A 23,420-nucleotide genomic window follows, 5' to 3' on the forward strand; every position below is an offset into this window, starting at 1 on the left:
AAAATACCGGATATCTAGCTAAGAGCGTTTTTATTTAAATACGGGTCCATATTCCAAAGTTTGCTAGCTTCGTTTCTGTGGCATGAACTGAACTATTTCCTTTTCCTGAACACTACCGCCTATCTACTACAAGCATGTACAAAGGACAAATTCACAACATGCGGGGCATACAGTCCTCACTGAAATATCCTGTTAAAGTTTCAAGGAGGAATGTGATGAACGCTGCCCAACCTCGCAAAGAAGGCGACATTTCTTCAGTCTTCGTTTCTCTCTCCGGAGTCAAGCAAGAGGCTCTCCCAGAACGATTTGCAGACCAAAAACGACGATTGATTGCAGGAAACGAAAAGAAGGTTAAGGAGAGCTGGGACCGACTCTTGCGCAATTTAAGAGAAGAGGTGCAGATTATTGCAGAGCGAGGAAGCAGCGTTATACCTTCCATTGACTTCAAGGATATCAAAAATGCACCCAAGAGCTTTCAGCAGGAACTCAGGAAACGAGGTGTTGCAGTTGTTCGCGGTGTTGTTCCTGAGAACGAGGCTCGATCCTACAAGGAATCGATTGAGGACTACGTCGAAGCCAATCCACACACAAAGGGTAAGGATACTCCATGTGCTTTCGAATACCTGGTACTGACAGAACATAGCTTTCCCACCCAATGACCCTCAGGTATTCGAACTGTACTGGTCACAAGCCCAGATGAAGGCCCGTACCCATCCTAACACGCTCGAGACCCAGAGCTTCCTCATGAGCTTCTGGCACTCCAATGTTGCCGACGCTATGGTCGCCCCGACACATCCTCTCACATACGCTGATCGCCTGCGAATTCGTCAGCCAGGTGATGCAGGCTTTGCACTGGGCCCTCACATTGATGGCGGTAGTGTGGAGCGATGGGAGGACAACGGATATGGCAGGGGAAATGTCTACCAGGCTATCTGGGAAGGACGATGGGAAGAATTCGACGCATGGGAGGCCAGCTGCCGTATTCCTGCCGTCTCAGATCTCTACAATGGTGCTGGCGCATGCTCTATGTTCCGCATGTTCCAGGGTTGGCTTAGCATGTCTCACACAGGGCCTAAAGAAGGTACACTGTTAGTGAACCCTCTGCTATCCATGGCTACTACATACATCCTCCTACGACCATTCTTCGAACCCATTTCCGCACCTCCTGCTGGCGCCTCACGCCTAGCCCTCGATACCTATCTAGACCCTAGTAACTGGCGCCTGGAAACCAACATGTCCAGCAAGATTGAGGGTGCTACCCCGGGCTTCTCACAGGAGCTGAGTGATGTTCTACACCCTCATCTCTGTCTAGACCGAACTATGGTCCATGTGCCCCGCATTGCTCCCGGAGACTATGTGGCCTGGCACTCTGATGGCATTCATGCTGTCGACAAGGTTCACCAGGGAGCTGGCGACTCCAGTGTTATGTATATTCCTGCATGCCCAGTCACCGAGGAAAATGCTCAATATGTCCAGCGCCAGAAGCAGGATTTCCTGGCTGGTGTTCCTCCTCCTGATTTCCCTGGTGGTGAAGGTGAAACCCGCCACATTGGGCGATTTACTGAGGCCGATCTTCGTCAGTCCGGAGCAACCGATGCCACTCGTTCGTTAGGGTTTGACACCTGGAATACCGAGGGGAAGAATCTCAAATTCGGTGAGGCTGCTGTTTTGAAGAAGGCCACAGAGATCTTTGGTCTTTAAATCGAATTGCTTGGTGTTCAAACAATCTATTTGTGTGCTTTGCACTTCTACCTTAGCGTATATGCATCCTTTTTGTTTTCTGAATAAGTACTCAAGTGGGCCATTTTCAAGCTGAAAGCTTGAAATCAAATCAAAAGTGTATACCCTTCATGAATACCCAAGATGCCAGCTATGGCTCCTACTAGTAAAGTTGGCAAATTTGCGAGAGTCTTGCCAGGAATAGTCATATACAGATTCATTTCCCCACCCTACGGAGGCCAATACTAGGTCTACATTGAACAAAACTCTTTTTAAGACTGGCAGAAAATTAAAATACCTGTATTACTATCAACCGCCATACATAGCGAAGTACTCAGCTTGTTGTGTAATCTTAGCCATCCACCACATAACGGATTCTAGTCAAGAACGTACAACCTTGGAATTAACGATACAAGATTAATACAATTACATTGCTATTATATTATCATACGTATAGCTATAAATTCTTCTCTCTCCCTCTCTCGAAATATTCCTTTTTCAATGCCGCTCCCTCTAAGCTAAGACTGAAGTCTCTAAATTGTCTCTGTTACTACCGCCTCTACTATCCTATTTTTCTCTTTGCGATTCTAAGATAAGTAAGGCTATTCCTAATCCTAATAGGATTAGCTTTAATACTAATAAGGATTCATAGTCTAAGAATCGTAATATCATCTCCCATACCTACGCTTAAACCTACATATATGAAATTTACATAGGCATAAGACGGTGGAGGGGGCGGTAAAAATTTAGTATAGGAAAACTTATAGTTTTGTCCAATATAGACCTACTACTTGACCTCCATACCCGCCCTAGTTTTGTTCAGAATAGTAAATCTAGGGGCTATTCTGGGGGGAGCATCAGAACTGCAGCTAACTGTGCATGTTCCCTTAACATTTTACTCAAGAATCACCATCGTCACCAACTGTAGCAGCGCCCCAATGCCAAGTAACCGGAGTGAAAAGATTACCATCTCAGAGTGTGAGCTTGGACGCCCCCGGGGCTACATGGGGCTACTTGAGGTTTCCTGGGGCTTCAATCTTGGAGGTTTATGGGGCCGCCCAGCATCATGGTAACTGTGCATAACAACCCCTCAAACTCTGAAATCAGGAATGAAATTCCGTCCAACTTACTACCCAAAAGTTCAACCCATGAGTCCAGTAGCTCTCATCATGGGAAGTTCGAACACACGTTTCGATTTTGCCCCCCTGAAGTATAAAACCCGATGAAGCTTGAAGTGATTGGTCTATCGGGCTAACTGAAAAGATATAATTGATGACACGGGGTGATTGAAGAGCATATAGATTATGCATATAGAGGCAATTTCAAAAATCTCATTATTGTCCTCTCATTCAACGCCCGGAATGTGCAAGTCACCATTGAAAAATCCTGCCAAGTTATTAGGGCATGCTACAACATGGGCTTACGTACAAGAAATGAAGATCCTAGATACAAAACAAAAGGCCCTAAGCTAGACTGGTTGGTAGGGCCTATGGATTCCCCGGGGCTTGAGTCTATTTGCCCCCAGAAAAGGGTTCTTGTAGTTCTGGCTCGAGACCTTACATTCTAACCTCAAGCAATGGTCTTTCGGGCAAGGAAACCCAACCCATGATGACCATATAACAGTAACGGCTGCTGTATGGAACCTATGAGAAACAGCTCTTGAATAATGCAGTCATGCGGGATGGTCCCAACTGATAAGAGAAAACTTGGAAAATGTAACCTAGTGACATAGTCAAAACTCTTGGTATCAAATCCTTCAAATATCTAGATGCAACAGACCCTGGAATCTACATAATGGGGCCGATTAAATCAGGGAAGTTATAGATGCGACGAACGCATCAGCGTCAATCAGTCTTGGCCGAGCGAAAAGGGACCAAAGTTAAAATCCTTGTTTGAATCCCTTACTATAAGAAACTCTGTTGAAATTCGGGTGGTGTAGAGGCTCCTGTTCTACAAATAGTTTTACTCATCTCAGTGAGAGAATCAACGAAAACTTGGTTCCACTGACTCTGGACAAGACAGGTCTGGTAGACTATTGAGTGTTCACATCTACTATAACCCACATCATATTCTCTAGTATACAATTTCTTCTCCAAATATAGCAATGCGATCACTGTGCGAACCCCGGAGTTATTGTATTTGGAAGCTCTCTTTTTGTACCAATAACAGAGCGCAGATTAGACTTTGCCAATATATACCAAGAACTCATGAATTCACTGGCGGTCTTTACCAGAATCATGGTGTAAATGCCAAAAGACTCTGCTTAACATCAAGGGTTCTACAAATATAGTACATGACTCCCACTGACAACCCTGAAGGAAAGCATAAATAGAGCCCATTCGCCCTTCCAATATCCTTCAAGTTCCTCATCAAAAAACCCTTTGGTATAAAAACTACACTGCACATTGCCTCGCTACTTCCATTACTCTATTCAAATTCGAAATCCTATCATCACGGCAAAACGATGTACCTGAAATTTCTGTGCCTTACATTGGTTACTTTGGCTATTGGGTCGTCTGCTGGCCTTACAAAGAGAGAAGGGTGTGACCCCCTGGGTAAGTGCATTACCAGATAGACAGAGATACATCAGCCATATATTACATAGTTTTCTCGCCCGTATTCTCTCCTTCACACAGGGATCTTCAGGAATCACCATATATCTTGCCTAAACTTCCTTAGCATACCGTGACATATATAAGCCATCCATCCAAATAAATATGACCAGGAATTTGCTAATTTTCTTTTTTGTATTTCTTCCCGAATTAAGAAAACGCGCCATGCGACACCAATGCAGACTGCGAGAATCCCAATTGCACACTTGCATGTATCAAGTTCAATGGAGTGCATGGATTCTGCGGAAGAGTTCCGAAGCCTCCGAATCCTGAGTGATCTACGATCTCGCGGGCATCTACACTATAGGCTGCAAATGAGACTTCTAGAGAATTGAAGGATATGAGACCGAGCTATTGATACGGCTTGATGCATGTAATCAATTTATTGTATATACGTTTCTGTACAAGCCCATGCTAGTTAATAGTCAAGGGGAAGAGGGGAAGAGGGGAGGGAGAGAGAGATATCATTGAATTTGAGAAGAACTGTCCACGGTAGTCATCATTTTAAGAGCCCTTTTTAGGTGGTTGTGACCATGGTCTTAATTCACTAACTAAAAACTATAACCAAGACCATACTCGTGGGCCACAGTCTACTAGACCTAGGTGGTCATTTCGGGCATCCATTTAAGGCCGTGGAGCAACGGGCAGGAGCAACGGGCACAACTTGAATCCGAAATGTTTACTCCGCCGGGGTCTACCACTTAGATCTTTTGTGGCCCAATATCACTTTTGCACTTTCGGCTCATGAATATTCAAAATCTCGAATCAATTATACTCCGGTACTCGAGCGATAGCCACTATGCCGGAGAGTCAGAATCTCACCGAGAACCCACAGCCGCTTGCTCCATCACCAGAGTGAGAAGAGCGAAGATACAAGCTCCAAAGAACCCTCCCCCGAAGTCGCATTAGAAGAAGCAGGAGATATACATGGTCTCCAAGAGCACCGTTTGATTCTTTGTCAGGAAAGATTCGCTTCAAAAACATACGCCCCCGATATACGCGAACTCCTGATGACAGAGTGGATGGTACGACAAAATACGCAAGAAGAGATGACCATGAAAGCGTTTCTTGATATAGTCTTAAGCCAAAAGGAGCCCGAGAGCGACGTTCAATCTCGGGAGAAAGCAATTTCAATATTGGGGAAAGCTTATTAGATACTCGAACGACACTGGTGGAAGACTAGATCTTCATTCTGTGACGATCCACTGACTCGAACGATGAACTTGTGGCGTTCTCATTCGAAATGTTATATGCATCGTGCGTTGGTTAAAGATTGTGCTGGGAGGGGAGGTTGCTGTGCAAGACGTTGTGGATGTTGCTCTAATCGATTTAATATCCCGGGACTAAAGTTTGCTGCTGGCCATTGTACTTTGGAGTGTCTCTGTTGCAACATATCTCGAGAATTCCAACTTACCAAGGAAGAAGAGGAACAACTGAATCTGGACTTTATGTTTCCAAGGCAGGGACAAAGCGGGGAGGACATTCTGGCTGATGGGATTGGGAGGGTTAGTTTGTTTGGACTGATAAATGGGAATGATGAGAATCCGTTTTATCTGGTTGATGAGCCATCTCCGAGATATGAGGCTTCGTCGGAGCAGGATCAGATGCCACAGACAGAGGGCGCGGTATTGGAGCGCGGAGTATCATTCATTCCGAGTTCTTTCTTTTCAACTTTTGCGCGTTTACAAGGAAGACGGATTGGGAGGTTTCCTTGTGTGTACCATTTTCTCAGAACACACACTTTCTGGTGTTTTGTATTCGCGATTATCTTTATTTTACTGTTCGCAGCCTTGACGAGGGACACAAATCATGATGCAGTGTATACTTATCACCGAATACGTAGATGGCTCTGTGGGTCCTAATCAGAAATCTCTAACAAGCCATGTCATTGGCTATCGGACATTGAGTCTGGACTCTCTGGAATACATCAGCCCCCCTGGGGATCGTCAACAACATTTATTATTTAATGTTAGTATTTTACAAGGACGTTCCGTTAGCTTTTCTGCTCTTTTTTCACTTTTGAGTGACGGGCTCTGCATGATCGATTTAATTAATCAATACATTAAGTCAGGCTGGCGGTTTTTGTTTCGCCCCGGAGGACCGACAGTGAACCGATGCCGATCGCTGCACGGTGAAGGAGAGTCGTCGGGGACACACGTGTGCAAATTAATCAATTAGCGGGCACAAAAGTACGAGATCTGATCGAACGATTCAGTGGGGTGTGGAGACTTCTAACGGTGGTTTCCGGGCGTGTGCACTGAATGGAGTATGGAGTTCGATTCGAGTTCCGGGAGAGAGGTTCTGGAAGATGGATTTGGGGGTGGAAGAAAACATACATAGAATATTCAGCACGCCAGCCCCCCTGGTCGATCGTCGAGGACAATGTCTCTGGTGGGATCAGGACATCGATTGGATCAGAGACATCTGGACAGCGTACCGCGTCAGCCAATTCAGCCAATCCAGCTGAAGGTGGAAAAGCGGAGCCTTTGGGGGTGACTAAGCGGGATATTTATAGATTACGAAAGAAACTTGGAACAAGAGAAAGAGAGAGACTGTATACAGTTATTTATTATAATGTATGGGACACGTTATAGAATATAGATTAAATGTGAATGTAAATGTAAATATAATAATATAGACTTATATCTGTAATCTCCGTAGGGCAAAGTCCTAAATAAGATGAGAGTGGATCGTGTCACACTCTCATACAGCAGTCCACTGTACTGTGCCTAGGTCTCGACTCTCCCAGGGGTGATCCACCTTTTTCCCTTTCGCTTTTCTCTCCCCTTTCCTTTTTCTCCCTTGAACTTCATTCGCTCGTTTCCATTCATTCAGCCTGGTGCTGTCGTCCTAAAGTCATTCTCTTTTTTGTTCTCGTCGTTTTCTTCTTGTTTGGAATCTCCGGTTTCCCTTCATACCCACACTCTCTCTATCAACACATCCCCGACCGTCACTCGTCGAAACCCACTTTGTCTAAGAAGAAGGCTACTTTGAACCCATAGTTCAAAAAGGTACGGTCGCACACACATCAAAACTTCCCCCCCCCCCCCATCCCACCACAACCATCGTTGGATCGGCTTTGGCCCGCAGAAAAATTCGGGGCGTGAATGCATCGCGGTTGCAAGCGCGAGCAGCGCCACCATCCCACACGACAACAATCGACTCGTGGCTTCGGAGGCTTTGGACCCCACGCGCGACCAGGACTTGGGAGGATCAAGGGCTGACCATGCGTATCCTAGTAGTGTTACCTCGCAAACCCCCATCACCTGGGGTTTTTTTTATTACCGAGTTCATCCTTTTTCTATTCCAAAAGACACCTGGCTCGACGTGTTGCCTTCGAAACATCTCCGATTCATCGTACCCGGGCGACAAACAAAAACACCAATATCCAGGCGGCTTCAATAGAAACCCCTCCTTTAACATCATCCGCCCCCTTCCACATTCTTTACTCAGCATCTACCCCGAACCACTCTTATTCTTGGAAGCAATTTGAGCGATTCTGACATCACCGATCATCCAAAATGCCCAACTTCCGTCCTAGCAATATCTTGGGCGATCCGTTCGCCTTGGCGACTCTTTCCATCTCCATCCTCGCATGGTTGATCGCTTTTATCTCGTCAATTATCTCCGAAACTCAGCCCAAGAATGATTACCCCAACTATGACTGGTGGGCTACTTGTTATATGTTCTGTTTGATTATTGGCTTGGTCCTTACCTTTGCTACCGATACCTGCAATGTTTACGGCGTCGCGGTACGATTCCCACCCCCCTTCTCCCTACCACGTAGGGAAAATTATACCAACCCCCCTCCCCCCAAAAAAAAACAATGTCGCTGATTTCATGATTAGATTGTTGGATACCTCGCCTGTGGCTTGGTTCTATGCTCGACTAGCGCAAACAACTTGATCTACAGCCATGTGGGCGCCGAGCAGGCCGCTGGTGCAGGATTCATCCTGCTTTCCATGGTTATTGTAAGCATCAATTAGGCTTCCACTTATCTGTCTCCCTGGCTCACATCTTCTCTAGATTATCTGGATCTTCTATTTCGGGTCTTCCCCTCAAGCGACCCACCGCGGATTCATTGACTCGTTCGCCCTGAACAAGGAGCAACCCGATCCCAACTCATACCGCGGCAGCCGACCTATGTCCAGCGCATTCGGTGCTCGTCCCGAAACCATGGCTACCGGCACCACTCCACAGATGTATACATCCGCCCAACTGAGCGGATTCGAGACCTCATCTCCCGTCTCCGGATTCCCAGGCGGAGCCCCCGGTGCCGAGCGCAACTCCTCCGTAGCACGTTTTGGAGCTACCAGCACCAGTCCCGGCCCTGGCCCTGTTCTCGGCAACCAGAACAACGGCCCCAACCAGGAACCCAGTGAGGTGCCGCAGCCTACGGAATACCCCTATCGTGCTAAGGCGATCTACTCATATGACGCCAACCCCGAAGATGCCAACGAAATCAGCTTCGCCAAGCACGAGATTCTGGAAGTATCCGATGTCAGTGGACGATGGTGGCAGGCCCGGAAATCAACCGGAGATACTGGCATTGCGCCTTCAAACTACCTCATCCTCTTGTGATCTCCGCATCCGTGATGTTTAGTTTATGTTTTCTCCGTTTTTACTGAATTTCGCCCTCCACTTTTGTTGCAAAATCTGTATTTTGATACCCTTCGGAATCTTCCCACGTGTATTTCTGGTTCCCTAACGTGATGTCTTGATGGCCTCCTTTCCTTCTATTTATTTATTTCACCTTTCCTTATCTTTTTCCCACCAACTATCTGTCTGTCTGCATGTCCCATTTTTGATACTGATACTGAACTGATACTTTCCTCTCTCTCTCCAACTTTTCCTTATGGTTTGGTAAACCATACGGCGGACTTCTTTTTCACGCCTTTTGTGATTGTGTCTTGTTTCATTCTATTGTGTGTTACGGTTCAGGTGCTATTTGATTATTATGTTTGGAGAATCAAGGCCTATGATCGGAGTCGTTTTAGATCCTACTATGTGTCTTTCATTCTCGGAATAAAAAGTCGCGGATAGACTGGGTATGTGTTCGTGGTTTAGAGCCTTGACGCTGGCTTTCTATTTAGTGCAAGCTGATTGAGAGGCGACCTGAATGCAATTCCATCTGTCTGTCAATATTCCCTGTAGGAGTGAGATAAAATAATCAGTCTGTGTCCTCGAACTTGACTGAACTACATCAGTACGTTATGCCCGATTAAGCAGGTAATAGCGCTTTCCTGCTGGTTTAAGGTTGTAGAGCTTAATTTCAAGGCCTCTCTGGTCATGATTGAAGTCATCTTGTATGTCGACCAGGACGGTATTCTACCAATGTAGGCAGGCCAATGCCTCTGCTGTTAGATATTTTATTCCGACCTCTGTGATCATATCTGCATAGAAATGATTGAACAACCTTCAAAAACCTTCTGAAATAAGATTTCGACGTCATCGACAAAGCAAAGACTCCACGATCTCAAGGTTTAAACCGGCCCACGTGGATACCATGTGAGCTATCCATTCCGTGGACATGTACATGTACATCTACGTCAACGGACGGAACAATGAAAGACAATACAATTCTCCGAATCAAATATCGCTCTCCTTATTCACTAAACAAGGCCATAAATATTACTCGTCGTTTAAATCTCAAACCACAACACCAGGTAGAATCACCCCAACTCGAAGATACCAATAACCCCACCCTGCTTATCACCAGAGGGGCCATTCCCATCACAAACCATAACATACATATACCCAACCCACACAAAGGAAACCCAAGCATAATCAGCAATAAAAAAAGCAACACGAACAGAGAACAAATGATAACCAACGCTCAACCAACACCATGCAGCCAACAAAGTGCATGTACATCCCTGTATCATCTAGACCCTACCAAACTTCTCCGTCTATTAACCTTTCTCGTCCTAGTTCGACATCTCTTCCCCACTTGCAAGAGGACCCGGCTCTACTGATGAACGTAGTCGGTGAAGGTGATCGGACAGAATTGCAAGGAAATGGATAGTCTAGAAATTGGGGCTTGAATACTTCTATCTGAGTGGATGATTTCATCACACTTGTTCGCTGTTGGCTTTGTGCTTGAACGTGCATGATGGGTTCGGGGAATTTGGTCCATTTCGGGTATTATTGATTCTGTGGGTTCTCGAAGTTCAAGCTCTTAGGATGCTAGTTGGCGCTTTCCCCCGCTACTCCAATGCAAATTCTTTTATATCTCTCTGTCTTCTATTTGGACTTGATACTGCCTGGTGTCATTTTTTCTTTACTCTTTTTATAGAAGTGTAGTCGAACAGCTGAAGATTGAGCAGTACTATTCTTCTTGCGTCATTGACGTCCCCGCTACCTATCACTTCGATCACCAGCTCTACTTGCGAGTGAAGCATAAGACACTTGAACCTCATTCTGGACAGTTTCTCATTCGTATCCATTGTGAGATTGTGAGGTAATCTATACAAGTTCGTCGATGACTGTTTGTTAATCACCATGTCGGGCGGAGACAACATCACACTATCCTCCAATGTCCTCGGCACAATTGGCACAGTGCTGTGGTGCATTCAGCTCATCCCGCAGATCTGGTATAACTACCGAAGAAAAAAGACAGATGGCTTCCCAGCTGCTATGATGTTTCTATGGGCCAGTTGTAAGTTTCAGATCTCAGATCTAATCATCTCGCCTCAAGGAGTGAGATAAAGATGTCCAGTACTCATGAATCTCTTGGTTATTCATAGGCTCAGTTCCAATGGGTGCATATCTTATTCTTCAAGAAGTGAATATTCCGCTACAGATCCAGCCGCAGATTTTCGGGTTCTTTTCTCTCGTAAGCTGGTGCCAAGTGCTATATTATGGGCAGTAAGTTGTCCGAGGCGTTTATAAGCTCAACTTCAACTTCGATTCTGACCGATATGCTCGGGGAAAAGTAATTACAGTGTCCTTAAAGCGACGATGCTTTGTCTGGGAACGAGTGCATTGTTTGGTGGACTTGAGGCTCTTTTGATTCTTACGTTGCGGGTAAGTTGAAGATCATATAACCATTCACTATAACAAGTGCTAATATAGATGAATTACAGATTCCTTACAACAAAGGCGTTACATGGCCTGATATTGTAGTTGGTGTAATCGCTGCTGTACTCCTCAGTGCAGGTTTACTACCTCCTTATTTTGAACTTTGGAAGCGAGATGGCCGTGTGATCGGATTCAGTATGTGATTCTAACCATCAGTCCAGAAATTGTTCTAATTTGTGTTTGCAGACTGGGTATTCCTATCGATTGATACGCTAGGTGGATTATTTTCTCTCTTTGCCTTGGGTATGTACTATCGAGTTAACCATTGTCTGGGTTGCCTTTTGTTAACAAGCTCCCAGCGGCACAAGGCAGTTTCGATATTCTGGGTGGTATTATGTACATCCTCGTGTGAGCTTTGTCTATTTGAATATGATCCATGATGATATGGCTAATTGAAAGTTATGATATAAGTGTGGTCTTGGAAGCTGGTATATATCTCAGCCATATTATCTGGCGGATTCGATATCGCAAGCTCCGAAAAGAGGCGAAGAGCTCGGGAATAAGTATTGATGATTTGCTTGCATTGAACAGGAATGATACAGAAGAAACTCGAGATACTCGAATAAGTACTCTGGGGTCTGTGGATATTGAGAAGCAGGCGGCTGCCAGTGGGCAGTCACCGCCACCTCGATTAAATGAACAGCCACTGGATGTAGGTGAAAAGTGTTAATAGCGGTGAGCTATTTCTGGGGTCTGCTATTCAATATACACGTGGAATGTGCGTTTATGTATGATTACATTATTGGTGATTTGCGAGAGTAACAAAGCGTACAGTACTGTATTGGGTACTTGGTACTAATTGGTACGATGTAGTTGTGTACTGGTTGAATGACCTAAATGTAGAGTATGTTTACCTCTGGATATCCTCTTGAAAGTAAACAAAGAACCATGAAAGATACAAAGCCAAGAGAAGTGTATCTGCAGGGACTTGAACTGGCGCCCTATGCCGATACCCGGCTCTCCACTGACAACGTTTCAGCCTTAGCGCGTGAAATCTACTAGCAGAGCTCTCGCCCAACTTTGCCGGGAGATCAACCTGGAGTTTGTTGTGCCGCCTTTCCCTGTGTGACTTCCCCTCCTTTGTTAAGCAGAAGAGATCAACCTACAAACCTGTGGATATATATCAGCTTATTTATATGACTCCCCCACACCGTTGACAGTATCCACCGATAAGAACTTTGTCTTCAACCAGCACGCGGTTTGGGGGCGAAGGAAAGGCTTCAGCCCCCATATTCCCCGGCTTAACGGTGCTAACCCCCTTGTTTATTCCACCTCTTGAGCTTGGTATCTGAGCTCGAAGCTATGAATTAAGCCCCCCGTGCCCACCGGCAGCTAATTCACGATGCCAGAGAGACGTCTGACACGTCTTCTCAAGGCCAAGTTGCTGCGACGATCATCGACACCAGCGGTACCAGATCCGGGCAACGGGGCGGACCCGCGTGTCCACCCAAACTTGAATTCAACCTCTGGAATCTCTGGGACCCCCCATCTTTTCGACTCCGCGAGCGAGAAGTCTCCATACAGCGTCGTTTCCTCTGCCGCCCAATCCTCCGACGATACCGCCTCGGGCCAGGACGTGCAGGAGAGTCCACGACACACCCAACGCCACCGGGGCCAGTTTTGCAATCCATCCCCGCGGCAGTCCGACCAGCATCTTCATCATCATCCATCGTCGGAGAATCTAGTCAACACCCCTCCAACGACCGAACCGAAATCCTCGCCGCTACCTACCCCTCTCTCCGACGAGCCCACTTACCCCCTTGATTTGTCGATACCGACACCCCAGCATTCCGACGATACCTCCCTGCAGGTCGCGCAAGTCAAAGTTCGCACGCCAAGTCTGACCGAGTATCAATTGACACCGACATTAGAAACCGTCGTCGAAGCAGTACTAGACGATCACAGGCCATCTGTTTCGTTCTTTCCACCCCAATCCAGCAAGCGACCTTCCCTTGCTAGTCGGCGACAGTCCCTGCTTCCCGCTTCCCAGCAGCACTTAATCAGTGGGCTGCTAGAACAGAGTCTCTTTGCTTCACCAAGTGACCACGGCAGCAGTCGCGTCCCCGTAACTGCTGCCAATATGGTTACTCGTCGTATTTGGGTGAAACGGCCGGGTGGCTCGGCCACCCTGGTGCCATGTTTGGAAGACGCAGTGGTTGATGAGTTGCGCGATCAAGTCATCATGAAATACGGAAACTCACTAGGGAGAACCTTCGATTCCCCAGATATTGTGATTAGAATCGTAGCGCGCGAAGCTTCAACCCGGCTCACGACCACAGACCGGCTACTGAGTCCCGAAGAAGTTTTGGCATCTGTGCTGGATTCATATTATCCTGACGGTCAATCAATCGAAGAGGCATTACTGATTGAGGCACCTTCACGTCGGACACCAAAGCCCTCGCCTCGACCCACTGGTGGTTATCACCACCATCACCCCGAGCCTGGTGAGCATGGCGAATATTTCCCTCTTATGCCTGCCAATACGAAGGCTCCTACGCCACCCACCCATTCTTCCAGTTCTGGTGGAACAAATCCCCAATCGATCTCTATCTTAACAAACGGAGTCGCTCCTGCAATCCCATCACCGGGCGGCCGGCCTCGTCGTCATCAACCATCGCTTCATCGACCACCCCTGCAACGACACACGACTAATTCGCCCACAATGCTTGGCCAAGTCCCTACTGTGACAGGTATGTCCTGGATATGGATTTGATATGACTTTGGGTACCACGATTTACTGACATGTCCATCTCCGCAACAGAAACCGGCGTTTCCCCTCATTCTCAGCCTCCCCCAACCATACCGCCCCAGAACGTGCCAACCCCACCAGCAACTGTGGCCGAATCTCCTCAAGCAAAGTCCCATACTCCTCCAGCACCTATCGCATCGCCAAGATCTTTGCGGAAGTCCAAAGCAGCAGTATCGCCAGGTGCGGCTTTTGGTGGATTAATTGACGGAACCGTGCCACCGATTAACGTCCTGATCGTGGAGGACAATATCATCAACCAGAAGTTGCTAGAAGCCTTCATGAAACGCCTCAGCGTGCGGTGGAAGTGTGCAGCTAACGGAGAAGAGGCTGTTCGGAAATGGCGTCAAGGCGGATTTCACTTGGTTCTTATGGATATTCAACTGCCTGTTATGAACGGTTTGGATGCGACCAAAGAGATTCGTCGATTGGAGCGACTGAATGGCATTGGCGTCTTTTCTAAAACAGCATCTGGTCGGTCCAGTGCTTCAAGCGCCAATGAAAAACGTCCTGGTCTCTATCGCTCTGTCAGCGAGGAAGACACCCTGAGCGATCTTTCATTATTCCGGAGCCCTGTCATTATTGTCGCATTAACAGCTAGCAGTTTGCAAAGTGACCGTCATGAAGCATTGGCTGCGGGATGCAATGATTTCTTGACCAAGGTATGTTTTTCAATCGATATGCGTGTTCTTAGCTATTTGTACTGACCTCTGTTCTAAACAGCCCGTTGGTTTCCCTTGGCTTGAGCAAAAAGTAACCGAATGGGGTTGCATGCAAGCCCTTATTGACTTTGAGGGTTGGCGCAAATGGCGTGGCTTCATGGACTCCCCCCGATCCCTGTCTCCTAGCATCCAAACCGCAGCCAGCCCTATGCAAACTGGTAGTCGCGAATCTGTCGCCCAACCAGAAGTTTCATCACCTTCGGTATCGCGAACTAAATCCAAGCCGAAAGGCCTCAAGCCGCCTAATTTGCCCGATGCCGATGAAATCATGAGGCAAAATTCATGGGGCAGCGGTACGGGCGGTTCAGCAACCAGTTATGACGCAAGTCCAGCTGAGGCTGAATTCAAATCCAGTGAACCTTCACCTGGTTCAGCGAACGAATCATGATCATATATTAAGCACCCAGTCTTCCCAGGACTGCGATTCCATATACACGATTATATGCCTTGCCGCCAAATCCTTTCCATATGTCTCGACTATCTGTCTTTTCCATTTGGATACCCCCATAGCAACAATTATTCTTATGTCATGTTATTCCCTTTTTGTTATTTTGTCGTTTCTCTCATTCTTTGATTTCTTGGTAGCATGGGCGCTTTCAGGTCTCTTCGGCCGCCTCAAACATTTGTTGAACTCGATCTACTTTTCATCTTTTATGCCCGACATCAAGGTGGTCTAAAATCCTCTTCATGAAATTCTTTTTCTACCCACATATCTTCTTCGACTGTTTTCTTATCTTTTTCTCGTCCTGCATACACACACGCACTGGATATACTCACGCATACGAAAGAGATGTCCCACGTCTCATTCGGTTCTTCCCAGGCCTTAATATAGGCTTTTTCACAATTCTATTCGCCGGGTATCTCAACCATTGGGCTATAATTATTGAATCGGCTTTTTGGCGTCTACTCCACAAGTTTCAGGAATGGACAATCAATAGTCTAATGCCAATATTCGAATCTGACAACTGAATCAATTGAAACCACATCAAATCCAAGCTATCAGCATGATCATAATGAAGCAAGAAGCTACCAAAAGCGGAAACTGTCTATATCTCAAACACAATCTTAGTACAACTCACACCAGCTTGCCACTCATCTAAAGCCTTATTCGCAGATTCTAACCCACCCTCCACAAGCTTGATATGGGGACTAGCAACAAGTTCACCATTCGCAAGCTTAGTCTGCAACCAATCCCCAAAAATCCATCTCGTCCGCTCCCTCCTCGCCTCCTCATCATCCGGCGGCAACAAAAACGCCGTCTCAACACCATCAGGAACCTTCAACTCCGGATCCAGCACCGGCGCAATCCCCATCTTAGATACACCCTCCCCCAATCTCAAAGCCCCCATAACATCGACAGCCACCTGCTGTTCCCCAGTAGCATGAAACCCGATCTTCACTTTCACTCCATCTTCCTGCGCTGCCGAAACAATATTCTCTAAAACCCCCTCATCCTTGTAATCAAACACCCTGGTCGCCCCGAGACCCCGGATATACTCATGATTCTTCTCACCAGCAGTAGCGTAAACAGCTCCAAATCCCATGAGTTTCGCCTCCTGCACAGCCAACGCCCCCATACTACTCCCAGCACCCCAGATAAGCACCCCTTCCGACGAATCGGCCTTATATCCCCGCGGGATACCAGCCCACAACCACGCATTCCAGCTCACCCACGCCGCCATTGGAAAAACACTCCCCTCAACAAAGCCAAAGCTTTCCGGTAAGATAGCAATAATGTCCTGCGAGACAAGTACGTATTCTTGGAAAGCACCGTAGTCCGGTTTTCCGGCATTGAGCCACGCGCTCGCGAATGCAATGACACTGTCTCCTTCTTTGGGAGCATCAGAACGCATACCAGGTCCTGTTGTGGTTACAACGCCTGCTATGTCTGAGCCTAGGATGGCGGGGTAATTCTCGATGAAAATGCCCATTTCACGTTGGTAGTAGTCTACCGGGTTGACGGCTGCGGCTTTGACTTTGATCAGAAGCTCGCCTGGTCCTGGCCTTGGCGTTTCTCTTTGCGTGATTGTGAATTGGCTGCCCTTTTCGGTAACCAAGGCTGCTTGGTGGTGGGTTGGAACGGAAGACATTTGTATGATTGTGTTCGTATCGTTTAATTCGATTGAGAGGTAATTGAGATTGAGAGGTTCGAATTGATAAAATCGATATTCCAGATATTGGTGTCTTTTTTGCTACTTATAGATTTTCACGGCCTCTCGTACGTCTATAGTGTTCATGGTTTGAGCATGAGATATAGTTCGGACTTAGTGATATAACACGGATTTACTGGTAAACTCCGCCAGAACCTTGGGAAGGAATTCCGTCTGAGATTTCGATATCCCGAGGTCTCTTTACAGGCTTGCCTTGTCCGAACGGAATTCCGTGCGGAAACTAATGAGATTATCATGTATTATCATTGAAGAGAGTGGATTATTTAAGGTAATTATACGAGGTGTGGTGGACTTTATTCTCGCACTCGCTGCAGAATAAGGTAGGTGGGGCGTATAGGTACCAATGCGCCGTAAACTTGAAGCAGGCTATGTAGATCAAGTAAAAACACTTAATTTATTTCGTTCTGGGACGGAGTAGGGACTCCGCATTTGCGCTTGAAAGTTTTCAATCTATTTGATTCTTTGTAGTTGCGGGCTTCGTCTCAGTCATATCCCGAAAACATTCGAATGCACCGGTTTGGTTCATGCCAGTGAATATCAATATCAAAAGCTTGGAAAGTACGAATGACCAATGAAGGTGCAAACTTCGAAGGAGAGAAAAGTGGAAGACATTGGAAAAGTGGCTATACATATCTAAGTAGGTAGTAATTGGAATTCTACGTGTCAGGCTAGATCTTTTAGCTTAGCAGATCCTCGGGAGGTTTCGGGTATAACATCTAGTAAAACTGCGCCCACAACCAACGTAATCAAATCTAGCACTTGAGTAAGTCTCTATATTAGTTTCATAAAGCTAGTACCAACCCTATACAATTGAAGGCATTACCAGTTTCCATTACAGACTAGATAACTTTGAAATACATGTCGGTCTGACAAGGAGCAAAAGGAATAAAAAGCACTAAACCTTATATGGGTTCGCCCACGTATGTGGAGACACTAAAAATGTTAAGCTAGCACGTTCTTGAGGTCTTCTTGCGCTGCCAATGTCCTCGGATAGGTCCTAGCGCTGCTTACCCCCCACTCTTCCTCCTTAAATAGTTGGGATCGTCTGACAGCTAAGTACAATGGGCCTGCTGTCCGCAAACAAATTTTCCTCCACGCACGGAAAGCGTGGATACATACTCCCTAGTGGATAGGGGCAAAATCAGTTAGATTTTTCGGTACGGAGGAGGTTCGTCTCAGCTGATATCTGATCCACTCGCATCCTATTTAATTGGTGACGTTGCACCGAGAGCCGTTAGTATTTAGTTGACTTGCACGAAATATACTATTGGGCTTCGGAAAAGGGGGCGATATGCGGCTGAACGCCTAGTCCACGCCTCTCGGTGCCCTTCCAGCGATCTCCTTGGCACGATTTCTTGGGAAACCCAGTTTGCGTTTCTTTCCCCTCCTCCCCCCCGGCTTGCTGCCAGTGGTCGATCTTAAAATTCTTGTTTCTTACATAACTTGTGTGTATGCACTGAACGCGTCTTGGTTCTTTTTTATCCTTCGTTCCGTGCTACCGACTGCCACGGAAAGAGAAAAACAATACTACACTGCTTGTCAACATGAGCTCCGATAGTCGAACATGTTATTATCCAAAAGGAAACGAGGCTGGGGGTACCGTCCCTTGCACATCTGATGATGTCACCCACTGCTGTGGTAGTGGTGGAATCTGTCTCTCGAATGGGTATTGTCTTGACGTATCCCAGCCTTACGTCCTCTCCAGAGGGGGATGTACAAGTGACAACTGGGGATCAGGGTGTCCGACACATTGCCGTATGTGGTAACATGATTCACTTGAAGCGGATATCTTCTATATCAATCACATAGACTGACATCTATGACCGACCACTCTTAGAGACCTCGTCCGAAAATGAAGGCGCCTCAATTATAAATTTATCTCTCATCGATGGCATATCGTTATACTGCTGTGGTACACCTATCTACAACGGCTCTGCGATAGTCTGTCCAGACGGCGACAGCTTCCAGGTTGACGATGGCGAAGTTATCCTAGGACGCGCAGCACTCGCAAATGCGACGACCATCTCATCAAATGGTACCTCCTCAAACTCAACCACCGCCACATCCTCTGCCTCCTCGAGTAACTCGCATAACGTCGCGATCGGAGCGGGAGTGGGCGTCCCTTTAGGTGTTATCGCAATCGGCACGTTGATATGGGCTCTTTGGGAGCGAAAACGTGCGAACAGATTGAGCAAATCATTGGCTACAGCATCAGTGGGTCGAGGGACCTATAACGAGGTTGACGGTTTAACCTCTTCCTCTGCCATGACCCGAAGCTCTGCGCCAAGAGAGCTGGACCCTCAACTCCCAGTGGCAGAGCTGATGTCGAAGGAGCAACCTTCTCATTAAAATGGTTATTTCTTTCATGTAATACACCGATATTTAGTTATGTATATATACCTGCGCCGTTGATGATTTAGTGCGAAAATTCTCACATGTATAAAGGATTCCTGGTTTCCCCTTTTCGACCTAGTTGGATTTCAGAGCCTCCTAGTTCCTACTACTTGTATATAACGACATCATGATTCTAAACAACACACTGACAAATTATACTTTCCATAACAGGGAATTCGGTGTATAGACTAACAATTATCTCTAGATCGCAGGCTGCTGAACCGGGATCAGACGGAAGAAGCTTTCGGTTCGCACCGGCCCAGAATCCACTTGTGGCTTGACTAGAGCAGTCTGGATGGACGCCTCTCAACGAAACGCACAAACACGGGGTAGCGAAGCCCATTTTCCGTGGTTTTCCTTTCAGTTCGGCGTTTATTTAGCGCTAGCATATATTTTCAGCGGTGTGGAAAATATTTTCTTCTTGAGATGTTTCTGTGTGCCGAAGGCTGAATTGGCCTGCTAGAAGGGTGATAGACGGATAACATCTTATTCTGTCTGAATACCTTCACCGCTACTTAAACGACTAACATTTCTCATCGCAAACATGAATTCTGAGCATGAATTCGATATCGAGGAGTTGCCTGCGGATCAGCGCGCGTCGGCCAGCCAGAAATATCGAAAACCACTCTTCTACGTAGCACGATCAGCGATATGGATTGGTTATCTGTATTTCCTGATCCGCACACTAGCACTACTCTCTAGTCTCCAAAGAACTTGGCAGATGTGGACAATGCTAGGAGTGGAGTTGACTTTTGCTCGTGAGTGATGTCAAGATTTTCAACCTGTTCTGCTGAGCCTAACGATATTCTTAGATCTGGCTAGAAAGGAGCACCTCCGCTCTGTAACTTCTAGCAAGGTTGCGGAAGGTGGCCCGCGAAAGAGACTTCGGTTGAAGGGTACCGAAAACCTACCCCGAGTGGATGTTCTACTCCCATGCTGCGGAGAGCCTGTCGATGTCATTATGGACACAGTCCGAGCAGCTTGTACCATGGATTACCCCATTACTAAATTCCGCGTCCTGCTCCTAGACGATGGAGGCTCAGCTTTATTAAAGAAAGCCATATCTGACTTACAGCCTCAATGGCCACACCTCTCCTACCATTCCCGGGGCAGGCAGTCGGGTCAAGTATTTGCAAAATCTGGAAACCTGAATTACGCTCTAACCACACTACAAAATGAAGATCCGCCAGAGTTTTGTGCAGTGCTTGACGCAGACTCAATTCCAAATCGGGAGTTTCTTCGAGCAATTTTGCCCCATCTACTACTAAACCCTGACTCGGCCCTTGTTTCAACCCGTCAGTTCTTTTCAAATCTCCCGGAGGGTGATCAGCTGTCCCAGGCAAGATGCCACTTCTATACCTGCCAGAATGCGGAATTAGATATCTTGGGTCGTGCTATAGATGCAGGCTCTGGTGCAGTGTTTCGGAGACAGTCTATTGTTCAAGTTGGAATGTATCCGACATTTTCTTTCTCTGAAGATTGGCAACTCTCGTTAGTTCTGCAAGGGATGGGCCATCGGACTATGCAAGTCCAAGAACCTTTGCAGTATGGACTCGTTCCTACCTCTCTGACTGGGCATATTGCGCAGCGCAGCAGATGGAATATCGGTCATGCGCAGCAAGTGGTCGCTATGCTTTCCTCGAAAGCCCCTTGCTTGCCGAAGTCTCTTCGAATGAAGATTGCTTGGAACGGCGCTGGAATAGTGGGAGGCGAGTTGGGCTGTCTTCTTGCGTTTGCTGTGATTCCGGTGCTTTTGCTCTCTGGGAAAGTTATCCCAAATGTTTCACCCCTTTGGATCAATCTTCAACTCCTCTTGGCCGGGATTTCTATGTTCTTGACATGGTTGTATGAGTACATCCAGGCTGCTCATACGGGATTTGAAAGTGCACCGTTTGCTCACTTAGAAAATAAATGGCAGGCTGGTGGTGAGTTTGATTCTTCATAGAAGGCCGGCTAACTCTGTGCTAATCTCACTCTTTTGACAGGCAATATTTACTCGATATTGAAATTTTATCTATTAACAAGTAAGCCAAAGGGATCATTCGTGACTGGCAGCACTGCGAATTCCTGGAATCGAGCCACCAAATTGCCTTCATACATGAAGTTTTGTAGAGAGTTGTTGCAGAATGGCATTCTGTGCAACGTCGTGACGTTGATCATGACACTGAGTGTGATATTCTACTCCACAGCAACTATATTGACCCCGGGCAATCAAGATGCAACAACGGAAATATTTACTTCGATTGCTTGGCCACCATTGCTTCATATCTGTTACCTGAGCATTTCAAGCAATTGGGTACCAGTCGCATATCTACTCAAGCCTCCACAGTACCCTGATCGAAACTCTCAAGCCTCCCAGAGTGAACTCCAGAAGAAAGATTTGCGCCAAAACAAGTGGTCTATTCTAGACAAAGCTGGGAGGGATATGGCTCATTTTGGAAGCAGATTAGATCTTGTAGATGAGGCTGACCTATGAATCAGTGTACGAACCAATCAGAAACCACTGAAGGCTCACTCATTATTTCATACATCATTTTACTTCATCTAGAACAACTGATAACAAAAGATATTCCCATTCACATCTTAAGAGGTCTCCGGCCTATCCAAAGTCCACAAATAAAGATCGGTACCTTCATAAGAGGTCTCCTTGTGCACTTTAAATCCGCACTTCGTGAGGACTCGACAGCTCGCAGCATTCTCCTTTTCAGAAATGGCAAAGACTCTTTCGGGATCTTCCATCACACCATCGACAATTTGGGGTTCACGGCGTGGAAGAGCCCACCACATCTTTAACAGCAGCCGTAGCGCCTCTGTCGCGTATCCTTTGCCCCATGACTCGGGAAGATAGGAATACCCAATATCCGGACAAGGATTGAGCGAATTGATACTGACGTAACCGATGACCTGCTCCTCAGACTCGGAAATCGATTTATCAACAATTGAATAATTGAAAGAACAGCCGTTTATGTCATCGGATCCTTTAAAGATCTTGCTTGCTAGCCACTCTTTTGTTTCTTCAACGGACTTGAAGGGAGTTTTGGGATAGCTAGAGTCAATATTAGTATTATATAATTGTAGAATCGGAGGAGATTTTTACTTTGTTTTTGCGACTTCTGGCCTTGCGCGGACAGCAAATAATGCGGGGACATCACGCTCAGCGACAGGTCGAAGAAGCAGTCGATCACTTTCGATTGTAGGCCCGGTCGCTGGTATTAGGACACGGACAGATTGATGTGGAAGAAATTCGAGCACCATGTCGATGGTGTATGCGTATGTCGTTTAACTTAATAACAGGGGCCTTAGCATATAAATAAGATAAAAAACAGGGGGAGTTGAATACATTCTATTTGAAAATGTGCTGTGAGACAAAATGCTGTCAGCTTCGTTCGTTAATTTACGCACGGTCTTTGATTGGCCAACCCCAGTGTCCCTAATAATGGACACGCTAATCCGGTCTCGGAGCCCGATGATGAGCCTCTTGGTTGATGAGTTGGCACGGTAAGAACGGTTGAGGCTAATTGGATTACACAGTACTAGGGCGATCTAGAATTCTAGAACTATAGGATGACCCCAAGGTCCTCATTTTATAGAAAGCTTCCCATGTGGTTCATCTTGGGCCTTATCTTTAATCTTATCACGATGACAAACATGTTTGCTTTTTCGCTCCGATGCTTGGCTGAACAAAGACGGCTCTTTATTGGCTATGCTTCTTATCGCTCCCCTTGTCACGGGACTTAACCCCACACTTTGCGGTTTACAGTTGGCCATCGCAATGTGTCCCCGATAGATAGCAACTTGAGAACTGCATGTAGCCATGGATAATCGAAAACGTGCCGCTCGAGCGTAAGTCAAGCCCCGCGAAAAAAGAAAAGAGAAAAAAAAAACGAGTATCAACTCTGATCACAGACTACAGGTGTGATGAATGCCGACGGCTTAAAGAGAAGTGTGAAGGTGGAGCCCCGTGCAGGAGATGTCT

General features: G+C 46.6%; 8 protein-coding genes across 8 annotated transcripts; 6 read left to right on the forward strand and 2 right to left on the reverse strand.

Annotated features, from left to right (window-relative positions):
• Positions 1–134: 134 nt before the first annotated feature.
• Positions 135–1,701, forward strand: N7478_005516 (DUF1479 domain-containing protein; the record flags this gene model as incomplete). The annotated part of the gene is made up of 2 exons (XM_056921730.1): positions 135–594; positions 644–1,701. 2 exons carry the CDS (start codon positions 135–137, stop codon positions 1,699–1,701), a joined length of 1,518 nt encoding a protein of 505 aa, XP_056779767.1.
• A 6,151-nt stretch (positions 1,702–7,852) lies between these two features.
• On the forward strand, positions 7,853–8,912 carry sho1 (osmosensor SHO1; the record flags this gene model as incomplete). The annotated part of the gene is made up of 3 exons (XM_056921731.1): positions 7,853–8,083; positions 8,180–8,302; positions 8,358–8,912. The coding sequence occupies 3 exons, from the start codon at positions 7,853–7,855 to the stop codon at positions 8,910–8,912; spliced, it is 909 nt and encodes a 302-aa protein (XP_056779768.1).
• Positions 8,913–10,832: 1,920 nt separating this feature from the next.
• On the forward strand, positions 10,833–12,081 carry N7478_005518 (PQ-loop repeat-containing protein; the record flags this gene model as incomplete). The annotated part of the gene is made up of 5 exons (XM_056921732.1): positions 10,833–10,989; positions 11,287–11,357; positions 11,417–11,546; positions 11,711–11,759; positions 11,823–12,081. 5 exons carry the CDS (start codon positions 10,833–10,835, stop codon positions 12,079–12,081), a joined length of 666 nt encoding a protein of 221 aa, XP_056779769.1.
• A 672-nt stretch (positions 12,082–12,753) lies between these two features.
• N7478_005519 (response regulator) lies at positions 12,754–15,267 on the forward strand (the record flags this gene model as incomplete). Its single annotated transcript, XM_056921733.1, has 3 exons — positions 12,754–14,101; positions 14,173–14,819; positions 14,881–15,267. 3 exons carry the CDS (start codon positions 12,754–12,756, stop codon positions 15,265–15,267), a joined length of 2,382 nt encoding a protein of 793 aa, XP_056779770.1.
• A 658-nt stretch (positions 15,268–15,925) lies between these two features.
• Positions 15,926–16,969, reverse strand: N7478_005520 (zinc-binding alcohol dehydrogenase family protein; the record flags this gene model as incomplete). Its single annotated transcript, XM_056921734.1, has 1 exon — positions 15,926–16,969. The coding sequence occupies one exon, from the start codon at positions 16,967–16,969 to the stop codon at positions 15,926–15,928; it is 1,044 nt and encodes a 347-aa protein (XP_056779771.1).
• Positions 16,970–18,670: 1,701 nt separating this feature from the next.
• N7478_005521 (uncharacterized protein) lies at positions 18,671–19,399 on the forward strand (the record flags this gene model as incomplete). Its single annotated transcript, XM_056921735.1, has 2 exons — positions 18,671–18,805; positions 18,860–19,399. The coding sequence occupies 2 exons, from the start codon at positions 18,671–18,673 to the stop codon at positions 19,397–19,399; spliced, it is 675 nt and encodes a 224-aa protein (XP_056779772.1).
• A 589-nt stretch (positions 19,400–19,988) lies between these two features.
• N7478_005522 (glycosyltransferase family 2 protein) lies at positions 19,989–21,920 on the forward strand (the record flags this gene model as incomplete). The annotated part of the gene is made up of 3 exons (XM_056921736.1): positions 19,989–20,202; positions 20,257–21,373; positions 21,470–21,920. The coding sequence occupies 3 exons, from the start codon at positions 19,989–19,991 to the stop codon at positions 21,918–21,920; spliced, it is 1,782 nt and encodes a 593-aa protein (XP_056779773.1).
• Positions 21,921–22,027: 107 nt separating this feature from the next.
• N7478_005523 (GNAT family N-acetyltransferase) lies at positions 22,028–22,699 on the reverse strand (the record flags this gene model as incomplete). The annotated part of the gene is made up of 2 exons (XM_056921737.1): positions 22,028–22,490; positions 22,542–22,699. 2 exons carry the CDS (start codon positions 22,697–22,699, stop codon positions 22,028–22,030), a joined length of 621 nt encoding a protein of 206 aa, XP_056779774.1.
• Between the last annotated feature and the right edge of the window lie 721 nt (positions 22,700–23,420).

The sequence above is a fragment of the Penicillium angulare genome, assembly GCF_028827245.1.
Source record: "Penicillium angulare strain IBT 27051 chromosome Unknown utg000004l_segment0_segment0, whole genome shotgun sequence".
Taxonomy (NCBI): Eukaryota; Fungi; Ascomycota; class Eurotiomycetes; order Eurotiales; family Aspergillaceae; genus Penicillium; species Penicillium angulare.